Source organism: Aedes albopictus, chromosome 2, assembly GCF_035046485.1.
Source record: "Aedes albopictus strain Foshan chromosome 2, AalbF5, whole genome shotgun sequence".
Taxonomy (NCBI): domain Eukaryota; kingdom Metazoa; phylum Arthropoda; class Insecta; order Diptera; family Culicidae; genus Aedes; species Aedes albopictus.
In genome coordinates, this window is record NC_085137.1 from 14135885 (window position 1) to 14147751 (window position 11867).

Consider the following 11867-nt stretch of genomic DNA (forward strand, 5'->3'; position numbering starts at 1 on the left):
ACGGCTACTATGTACAGCAGAGGCCACTCCGGCCTTAGCCTGACCGGTAAGGTAAGTAATGCAAAACGGGTCCTAGTCGGTGAGATTGAAGCATGTTATCCTAAATTATTTTCCATTTCTTCTGTTTCTTTGGCAATTTATGGATTAACAATTGGAAAACCATGTTTAAAACATTGCTTTCTATATATTATGTATAAAATTACCTATTTGTTATCTAACATTTACTCTTTCAGCGGTAACCAGGTAAATGATGAATCTAAATTCCTGATATATAACAATTAACCGTACGCTTTTTCACCATGGAAAGCTTCCCATTATGCCCCCATCCAACTTCCAACTCCAGATATCTATGAAGTGGCCCAAGGTCTTCGACATTCTGAGTAGATATCTAATCAACATTTCCTCCCCATCCCCGCTGATCGTAAGGACCTGGTCAGGTGTCGAACAAAGAAGTCGTTCAATGAAAGGCTTGTCAAGTCCCAGGCAACTTTTCTGGCGCATTTAACGTCTCTATTGACAGCCATCCCAGGATGTGTATGGTCGGCTATGCTATGCTACAAGCCTCAACAGGCTGCTTCATTTGTACCTACAGCAACAATGTTTGTTACGTTTTGGTTATATGAGACGAGAGTCTGTGGTCGTGTATCGTGGTAAGGGAAAACGTTTCCACGGTCTTCATTTTACAATTTATTACTGCCTTAATACTATGTTAGTTTGGGAAGCCGGCTGTTTCGAGGTAAAGGATTGAGAAAAAATAAATAAAATAAAATTGGGAAGGAGGGATTTATGGGTTTAAAACTAAATTAATTACTTTTACTAAAAACATTGATGGGACAAATTGTCCATATCTGTAACGTAACCAATTAGAATGGACTTTATCGGTAGACAACGAAAAGAAGAGGACAAACGGAAGGGGGGCAACGACCAAATAGCGGATAACGAAAACAAGGAACGTACTACATCAAACTCTGACATCAACACGTTTCAAAAATTGATAAATGAGATTCTGTATTCCAAATCAAGGCCTGCCAACACTTCTCTAACGGGTTTCTGCTGTTTTCCTCACACGGTGAATGTCAGCAGCTCAGATCTGATCTCATGATACTCATCGCATCCCCACACGACATGTTCAATATCCTGGTAAGCCACGCTACAGACCCAGAAATTGCTTCCGAGAGCCCAATACGGGAGGTATGTGCGTTTAACAAATAGTGGTTGGACATCAGCCGACACATTACACGAAAAAAATCGCGGCCTAGATCCAACGCTTTGAACCATGGCTTCTTCGACCCCTGTGGGGTGATGGAGTTCATCCATCTACCCATCTCCCCATCTCTCCATTTGTATTGCCAGCTGATCAAATAAATAGAGTCGAGTCAAGTACAAGACACTGAAGACGACCTTACAGTTGAGGTCGAAATACGTACCTGTCAAAGGATGCAAATTCTTAGTGGAATTCAAAGGAACCGTACTTAACCCGATTTTCTTTTTATTTAAATAAATATTGCCTTCGCTAGCGCCCGCCTTAGCCAGAGAGTCCACTTTCTCATTGCCCGCAATTGATGACGTCCACTTATACGCCTTAATATCATTGTTTAGTGCTAGTTAAGCTGTACTGTAGGCCTCGTTTCACTCCGTTCTCACCTCATCATTCCCGGTTAGGGATCTGGCATTACGGTGAAAGTAAAATAATGAACTGGATTCGAACACTGGTATGCTGATTGAGAGGCACGGACTATACCTCTCGGTCATATCACTGAGTTGTAGGGTAGGCGATAAATGTACAACTGTTTCTACCTACCTGGTCAGATTTGTTGACATCTTGTGCAATCAATTCGAACTAACATGATGGATGTAAGATTCTGTCAAATTTGTCATTCAGTCATGGAATATTTACTTACGTTGATGGTTTACGTCACGTGTAAATTCTTAATTTTTTAAGAGTGTGTCATTGAATCAAATAGAATCTAGCCTCTTACGTTATTCAAGTGCCTAACCCGATTCGACCGCACAGGCGTTGAAGTATCCACCGTTTACCACGGAACTCGATCGCAGAGCGCACGATTGAGGGGGCGATGGATAGTAGAAACTTCAGTAGTACATATACACACCATTGATCTTCGCTCGCCATTGAACATTTTCAGCGTAACGCATGAACCGCGTAGACGCTACCTTTTTCAATTCAAATATAATTTTGCTCATCATATCCCTTTCAGGACGGTGCGCAAAAAAGTGAAATCTCCATACAAAAGGCTCAACTTAGGCTCTCACAACAAAACAACAATTATTTTTTCTCATTTGGAAGAACTACTCTTTGTCTTTCGATTTCTAGCTTTGACTACCTAGGTAGGTAGATAAATCGCAAATAAAAAATATGCGATAGATACAACTTTTTCATATTTTAAGGTTTTTGTCCACTTTTTGTTTACCTTGTTGTGGAAATCTAACAGGCAATGTAAACAAAAGTTTGTTTGCACACATACAAGTATAAGTAATATATGATTTATTGAAACAGTTTACATCACTTGAACAAAGTCTGAACAGATGAAAACATATGCAAAGCTGTTACCGCTTAACAGCACAATTGGGCTGGTTCGTCACGAAAGGGATTTTAGGGGCTTTTATCTAAGAATGTGTTTCATGTTATTTGTATTGCAATATACTTCAACTAACTTTAAAAAAGGGCTTATGAAGAAATCTTCTTCATAAAAATAAAATTCGAAAATGGTTTGTTGGACTGAAATGATGTTTTCAAAAATGTTTGAGGAAGTTTGAAGGACTTTGAAAAAAAAATACGCTGAGGGTAATCTTCATCGCGGATCTAAGCTTTTAGGGATATTGTTTCGGATAATTTCAAAGTCAATGTTTCACTATTATTACAAAGCTGGTAGCATTTTGTATTGTTTCACAATTTCAACTTTAATGCATCTTACAATAAATGTTATTGAATGTAACGGGAAATAACTTTTAACAAAAAGTACCACAATTAAAAAAAACACTTTCATAAATAATAATAATACACAATGAATGCAATTCCCTCAAATAATTGCGGCAGCATAGTCGACGCTAAAATGTGGATTTGTTCAGTTTCTCGTCTAACCATAATAAGGCATACTTTTGCTTTTTTTCTCTCTCTATCTTAGTGTTTAAGTTTATGGATGCATGCGTGTTTGTGTGTTTGTGTGTCTCTGTGTCGGAGTTTGTGTGATTCAATCCTCACTTCATTCATCGCCGTTTGTCTCAGGCGGGCAAACAAACAATAACACTAGTACTCTATTGTCCGCGTATCGCGCGGTTTCCGCGAATACTTGAGTCCAAGGGTGTCGCTGATTTCGTCAATCACCGACAGGGCGTAGTCTAGCTGTTCTTTGGTGTGTGCCGCCGACAAGCAGAACCGGATCCGGCCCTCCATGATGGGCGTAGCGGGGAATCCAACGCCCACGACGGCAATGTTACTCGATGTTAGCGTACGGACGACGGCACTGTTGGAGAAAAGAGTTCATAATTAAAACATGATTTTTTTTTCAATATGTGTCTTCGTGTCTTTCCTTTCTCTTTCCTATCTTTCCGTGTATTTTGCAATCTTTGCTTTTTTATCTCCCCTTGTATCTCCTTGTATTAATATCATCTTACCTACTGTTGTACGTTCCTACTTTTCAATTTTTTCATTCACCTTACTATATTTTTTGCATTTTTCTATTTTTCTGTGTTTTTATTTATATTTAACGCTTGTTTTTTTTATTTCTATTTGTCAACCTTTTAATCAATCTTTAATTCAATCTGCCAATCTGCCAATCTGTCTATCTGTCTATCTGTCTATCTGTCTATCTGTCTATCTATCGATCTGTCTATCTGTCTATCTGTCTATCTTTTTCTTTTTTTTTTAATGTCTTTGTATTTGTGAATTTAAACTTAATGCTAATTCTTCACACTATCTGTCTATCTGTCTATCTGTCTATCTGTCTATCTGTATATCTGTCTATCTGTCTATCTGTCTATCTGTATTTCTGTCTATCCGTTTATCTGTCTATCTGTCTATCTGTCTATCTGTCTATCTGTCTATCTGTCTATCTGTCTATCTTTCTATTTGTCTATCTGTCTATCTATCTATCTGTCTATCTGTCTATCTGTCTATCTGTCTATCTGTCTATCTGTCTATCTGTCTTTCTGTCTATACGTTTATCTGTCTATCTGTCTATCTGTCTATCTGTCTATCTGTCTATCTGTCTATCTGTCTATCTGTCTATCTGTCTATCTATCTATCTGTCTATCTGTCTATCTGTCTATCTTTCTATTTGTCTATCTGTCTATCTATCTATCTGTCTATCTGTCTATCTGTCTATCTGTCTATCTGTCTATCTGTCTATCTGTCTATCTGTCTTTCTGTCTATACGTTTATCTGTCTATCTGTCTATCTGTCTATCTGTCTATCTGTCTATCTGTCTATCTGTATTTCTGTCTATCCGTTTATCTGTCTATCTGTCTATCTGTCTATCTGTCTATCTGTCTATCTGTCTATCTATCTATCTGTCTATCTGTCTATCTGTCTATCTTTCTATTTGTCTATCTGTCTATCTATCTATCTGTCTATCTGTCTATCTGTCTATCTGTCTATCTGTCTATCTGTCTATCTGTCTTTCTGTCTATACGTTTATCTGTCTATCTGTCTATCTGTCTATCTGTCTATCTGTCTATCTGTCTATCTGTCTATCTGTATTTCTGTCTATCCGTTTATCTGTCTATCTGTCTATCTGTCTATCTGTCTATCTGTCTATCTGTCTATCTGTCTATCTGTCTATCTGTCTATCTGTCTATCTGTCTATCTGTCTATCTGTCTATCTGTCTATCTGTCTATCTGTCTATTTGTCTATCTGTCTATCTGTCTATCTGTCTATCTATCTATCTTTCTATCTTTCTATCTTTCTATCTTTCTATCTTTCTATCTTTCTATCTTTCTATCTTTCTATCTTTCTATCTTTCTATCTTTCTATCTTTCTATCTTTCTATCTTTCTATCTGTCTAGCTGTCTATCTGTCTATCTTTCTATCTTTCTATCTTTCTATCTTTCTATCTTTCTATCTTTCTATCTTTCTATCTTTCTATCTTTCTATCTTTCTATCTTTCTATCTTTCTATCTTTCTATCTTTCTATCTTTCTATCTTTCTATCTTTCTATCTTTCTATCTTTCTATCTTTGTATCTTTCTATCTTTCTATCTTTCTATCTTTCTATCTTTCTATCTTTCTATCTTTCTATCTTTCTATCTTTCTATCTTTCTATCTTTCTATCTTTCTATCATTCTATCTTTCTATCTTTCTATCTTTCTATCTTTCTATCTTTCTATCTTTCTATCTTTCTATCTTTCTATCTTTCTATATTTCTATCTTTCTATCTTTCTATCTTTCTATCTTTCTATCATTCTATCTTTCTATCTTTCTATCTTTCTATCTTTCTATCTTTCTATCTTTCTATCTTTCTATCTTTCTATCTTTCTATCTTTCTATCTTTCTATCTTTCTATCTTTCTATCTTACTACCTCCTAAACAATGTCTTCTAATTTATCTTCTATCTATCTTCTGAAAAACTGTCTTCTTATTAACTCACCCAATTTTGGAGAAAAGATACACCAACATCGGAACGACGGGCGAATCCTCGTGGCCGTACGTGATGACACCGATCTGTGCCAGTCGCTTTCTGAAATATCTGGTATTTCGGGCTAGCTGATCGATGCGCTTGCTGCCCTCGTTGGTGCCGTCCAGTCCCATGATAATCTTCATAGAGGTGAGAATCTGCTGCGTGACGGGTGGAGACATTGAACTAGCGTAGCAGTGTGCGTGGCTGTGAACTCGCAGGAAGTTGATCAATTTCTGGAAGGAAAAGAAAACCGTGGTTTTTAGAACTTAGCGGCACGTATGTCGAAAATATGATCCTTACTTTGCTACCAGCGATGTACCCGCCGGCGGAACCGAAACTTTTGGTGAATGTTCCCATCAGAATGTCGATGTCGTTGGGATCGACGCCGTAGAAATCGAGGACACCTCGGCCCGAGGGCCCCGTAGCTCCAATGCTGTGCGCCTCGTCCAGGTAAATGTAAGCTTTGTACTTTTTCTTCAGTGCAACAATCTCCGGCAGTTTGACGATCGATCCCTCCATGCTGAACACACCCTCGACGATGATCAGGATCTTCTTCCAGGGTTTGCCAGTCTTGGGCTGACCGGCCGCAATCGACTCCTGCAGGACGCGTTCCAGGTCCTTCATACTGTTGTGGTTGAACACTTTTGTGACCGCCCCGGACAGCCGGAGGCCGAGAATGATCGAAGCGTGGTTCTTCTCGTCGCTGACCACCAGGCAGCCGGGCGAGATCAGCGTGGGAATGTTGAGCGAGTTGGTGGCGAAGCCCATACCGAACACAATGGCATCCTCAACGCCGAGGAATCGGGCCGTCAGCTGCTCGAGCTCGACGTGCAGTGGGTTGGTACCTGTTTTGAAGAGTCAAGTAGTTGAATGTTATTGGGAATTACGGAGATCCTATTGATTAACAGAATTGTAGCTTCTGTGAAGCTCTCAGACCTGTAAAAGATTTACAGATAAATAGTGATTAGTGTTTCCCAACGTGATCACATAATGTATGTGCCGATGCTGATATTCTAGGTTATCCAAGATGAATCTTGAATACAGGCCTGCATTTGAAGTCAACCCTGCTTATTAGACAGCGAAATCTAAGAGTCCTATTTCAACTGATATCTGACAGTCAAATAATCAATCCAGTTGATAAGCCAATGCACATATTACACAACACCATCAACCTGCTGCTTCAAACGGATGACAATCCAAAACCTGCGGGCATCATTTGCCGATATTCGAAACCCCATACATCATCAAAAGCAATATAAACAAATGAGTCAATTTCCTTTCGCAAACGGTGACTCCATGCGAGTTCAGCTAATTCAGCCCACACGTCATTATTCATCGCATGGCTCCGAGCTGAGCGCGCGAGCGCGCGGATTTCTTATCAGTGCACGGAAAAACGTAATTCATTATCTCATAACTCGTACCACATTCCACCACACTGACTGAACTGTGGTCGCACATACACGCGCTTAATGCCCCCGCACCCGCATAATAAAAAAGTATAGTTTATTCAAACATGGTCACGGTCACTTTGGGGAAAGCCATTTGCATGTCAACAATCATCTAATTAGAGCCACCGTCGGACGGACGGTACACACAATTATTATTGTGTAGTCTATACCTATTACGGGACTATGGGTTAGTGAAATAGAATGGAACATTACCGATTTCCCGCCGTGAGCTGCAGGCCGCCAGTCCATAGGCTTTGATGGATTCCTCGGCTTCGTCTGCACATGGGCCTTCGTTCTGGGCAAAGCCGAGATAGTTGTACGAGCCCAGGTTCAGACATCTGGTCTCGGTACCGGTGAACCTACGGAAGTGGGGAGAAAAGCAGAGTTAATAAAAAAAAATAACGAATGGCAAAAGGTTCTTGCGACGATTTGAAAGTGAGTGATGCACCATAACAAATTGGAAATGAGGCTGTTGAGTATAGTTCTATAATGTGTACGCCACTGAGCGTACAAAGATAAGCAAGTTCATCAACGTTGACATAGATAACACTGAATCCACAATACTGAGCCACAACATTAGTCATTTTATATATTTGCACTACATCACATTCAACCTTTCAGGACGCGCGCCGTTGTAAAAAATACAACACCACCAAAAAACCTCGGTTCTCGTACACAGCGCGAGCGCGGTGCAGTTTTAGGCTCAAACAAGCGCGCATCCCGAAAGGTTAAGATAATACATACCCGAGCAGGAACGCATAACTGACACATAACTGCAGCATACCAAAATCAGGTATGTGTGTGTGTGATCCAACTAACCCCCACTGTCCGGCAGTGGTATTATGGAAGAAAGTTTTCTGCAATATCATTTTGATGCTATTGCAAAAAGCTTTAGTCCGGGAGTTAGAAGGTGATAGCTCTATTGCAGATTCAGAGACCCATTTCAGAATGGCTGGAGAGACACGTCCATTCAGAAGCCACTTTCACTAACAATAAGCCCCGCATGTGTACATTACCACCATCATTTGGATAATGATAATGCAAACACACTTCCTGATTCAAAGAAAATCCTTGAAACTGGCACGTATTTAGTTCCTTTTGTTGTAGTAAAAGTAATCAGAACATTCTCACCGGAATCCATCCAATCCAAGATAGCGCTGCCATCACCATGGGAACGTCTTCATTGTGCAGTCAGGCTTCCTCTGCGTCTCGCCACCGTTGCGCTTGCAGTCAGTCATCATTTGAACACACGTCACTTTAGCTCTCACAAAATTATGAATGTTAAGCCACACGGGATGATTCTGTAATCCCTCGCGAATCACTGATGGCATGGCGGTAGTTTAATAGCCACATACAAAAAACACGAAACAAAACTGCAGCCTTAGTGTCTTTACAAAAACTTTACAATGGAAAACTACTGGAAGGCGTAGCGCCATCATTGACCGGTTTACGTGACAACGCGAAACAGACGGCACATTCCTACACTCTCGAAACGAATTCCAGCACCGTTTCCGAACCAGAACTACTTTAGCAGCGGCATTCAAACACACACAATCTTTTAAACTCCCCGCTATCGCACGATTCATTTGGAAATTATGATTTGTTTCGAAATCAATCAATCCTTTTCTCACTATGAAAAATTCTCGCAGAATAAGCACTCTTTCACACGCGGAAGCTATCCGGATGGCGTAGCACCAGCCAAACCGTCAGCAGAATCACACAAAAATTGGCGAACGCGAAAGAAACGCGACGAGCAAAACAAAACACGTCTGCACGCGGCTACGCCTACTGCGGAAATTCACACCAAAATCAGGTATCATACCAAAATGAGGTATTGGTCGGTTACCCAGGTATTGAAAATAATTAATCTTGGTATTTTATGGGTATTGATAAAATACTTCAACGAGTTATTGGTTTGGTGTTGAGGACTACTTGAGGTATTATTCAGTTATGGAAAAACCACTACAGTCAGGTTTTTTTTTACGCGGGGGATACATACCGCGTAAAAAAAACCGCGTAAAAATAAACCGCGTTAATTCAAAAATCCGCGTAAAAATAAACCGCGTTAATTCAAAAATCCGCGTAAAAAAAACCGCGTTAATTCAAAAATCCGCGTAAAAAAAACCGCGTTAATTCAAAAATCCGCGTAAATGAAAACCATGTTTTATAACTTTAACTTAATAATTTCCTTCTTAAGTTTATATTAAAAAATGAACTCAACGAATTATGTTAAGACAACATTTTAAGATTTTTGCTTGTCACTCAAAATGTCTACAAATTACACAAACTGCCAAGCTATTGTTTAAAGGTTTAAAGCTTTTACCATCATTGATGACGTCAAACCCGACATCAACCTATCATTCACCTATTTTTATTTTGGCCACCAAACCCAACATGGACCCAATACTTGGTTGATGTTGGTCCAACAGTGGCTCAACATTCGATAAAAATTGACCCAACTTTGACCCGACATTCGATATTTTTTCAGTCTGGCGGAATTTTGCAGGGTTTTCTCATTCAAGTGACAATGTATTCAATTGACAAGGATTCGCTTCTCATTTGATAGGTGTCCTGATTGAATGAAATCGTTTTGAACATGAATAGAAGTAAAAATGTTTGAAAAGATTTGTTGGTTAATGTTCAAATGAATGAGATGAAGTTTTGCAACACTGGTTGTTAAGACTCCATCTCACAGTTGTCGCATAAGTGTCGAAGTACAGGCAGTAAATCAAGTTCACTTAACCTTCCGTAACTCGCGCGGGTGCCCACCACCGTCGACACCACGCTAATTACTGAACACGAAAAGCGAGATTATTTCAACGTGTTGTACAAAATACAACAGCGCGATTGCTCGAGGGTTGACAGTTAAAGGTCACAAAGCATTCTTAGACAAATTTGGGATATTCCAGGTAATCCTAAGTGTTCTGGAACTCAGTTTTTGAAGTCTATGGCTATGACAGTAGTTTCTCAAGCTAAAAATAGTAACTATACATAATTAGACAGGGTTTAAATCAATAATTATTCCAAAATAGTTTTAAAATATTCCAAATTAGCCAATTGAACAGCCAGAAATGGACATAATAGACATAATTATCTGATAGATACAATAATAGATATAATAATAATCTCTGGACATAATAGATTACAAATCGTAGATTTGTACAATGAAAAAAGTTCATGTAATCCCAAGAACGGTTTGGATGTCCTTAGACATCTCAACAGAACTGATGCTGTCTATTAAATTTAGAGATGTTCAGTAAGTCGTTGATTTGTATGATGCAAGAAGCTACCGCTGCACCCGTAGACTTTAGGATCTAAACTCCAGAATAGTTTGGATGACCTAGGATATCCCGACTGATCTGAAACTGTCTATTGAACTTTCAAAAGACTTACTGGGCTTAATAGATTACAAATCGTTGCTTTGTATAATGCAAGAAGTTACCGCTGCACCCGTAGAATATGGGATCTAAACTCCAGAACAGTTTGGATGACCTAGGATATCCCGACTGATCTGAAACTGTCTATTGAACTTTCAAAAGACTTACTGAGCATAATAGATTACAAATCGTTGATTTGTATGATGCAAGAAGCTACCGCTGCACCCGTAGACTTTAGGATCTAAACTCCAGAATAGTTTGGATGACCTAGGATATCCCGTATAATCTGAAACTGTCTATTGAACTTCCAAAAGACTTACTGGGCATAATAGATTACAAATCGTTGCTTTGCATAATGCAAGAAGTTACCGTTACAGACGTAGACTTTAGGATCTAAACTCAGAACAGTTTGGATGTCCTTGGATATCCAAAAAATTACTCTGCATCATATTCTACCTTTTTAATGCTGTTAAGCACCAAAACTACAGAAATATGTTGAAAAAACTCTATAATAATGCTTGGAAAAATTCCGGCTTTAAATAAAAATTCACGTAAATGAAAACCGCGTTAATTCAAAAAACCGCGTAAAAATAAACCGCGTTAATTTAAAAATCCGCGTAAAAATAAACCGCGTTAATTCAAAAATCCGCGTCAAAAACCGCGTTAATTCAAAAATCCGCGTAAAAAAAACCTCGTAAATGAAAACCGCGTAAAAAAAAACCTGACTGTATTTGTATGGAAAAATCGTCGATTATTTTTTAGGTATTGGCATACCTGATGTCGTTATTCACGTGTTATGCACAGAATACACACCAGTTTTTATTTTAGGTATTTTACCTCTTATGCAGGGCCTCTTAACAACTCGTTCAGGTTGTAGGTATTCGGTTTTTCATACCTGAGTTTGTTATTCTTCAGCTATTTTCTCCTGATCGGGTAATAAACCATTTTAACGATGTATACGATTGGAAGACATGTTGAACTGTTGTGGCTTTGCCAGATTAATTCTCTAAGGTTGAAATTCAGCAAGGTTGAAACGATTAGTTTGCAGAGTTGCGCACTTTCACTATCAACGGTTAGCAAACAACAGATTTCGATAGGCCTATTGCGATTCAAGTCAGCGAGCGTTCTTTTGCGTGTTTTTCCATCTCATATTCTACAGATACGATCGGTGAAATACTAGATTTGTAGTAATGGACTGCATTTTTGTATGGTGTGAAGGTGAGTTCTCCGTTTTTGCAAAGGAATGGTGCGAAAAGCGTGGGTATTATGATTCTTTGCCTACACCGAAATAAATTTTGTTGTGGAAACTACCGATTCCATAGTAAAATTAATAACCGTACCTATGATTCTCAACCAACAGCTATTTCCTGTTAATTCCACTAAAACACTGTCAACTTAACTAGCAGTGC

General features: G+C 39.0%; 1 protein-coding gene across 1 annotated transcript in view; it reads right to left on the reverse strand.

Moving 5' to 3' along the window:
• Positions 1-2865: 2865 nt before the first annotated feature.
• Positions 2866-11867, reverse strand: part of LOC109429540 (serine palmitoyltransferase 2) — a 16173-nt gene continuing 7171 nt past the window's right edge. Inside the window, exons 4-7 of the mRNA XM_029864240.2 lie at positions 7295-7440; positions 5934-6478; positions 5604-5866; positions 2866-3482 (exon numbers count right to left, since the gene is read on the reverse strand). Coding sequence (XP_029720100.2) covers positions 3266-3482; positions 5604-5866; positions 5934-6478; positions 7295-7440 — 1171 coding nt within the window. The 3' untranslated portion in view covers positions 2866-3265. The remainder of the gene's footprint in view (positions 3483-5603; positions 5867-5933; positions 6479-7294; positions 7441-11867) is intronic.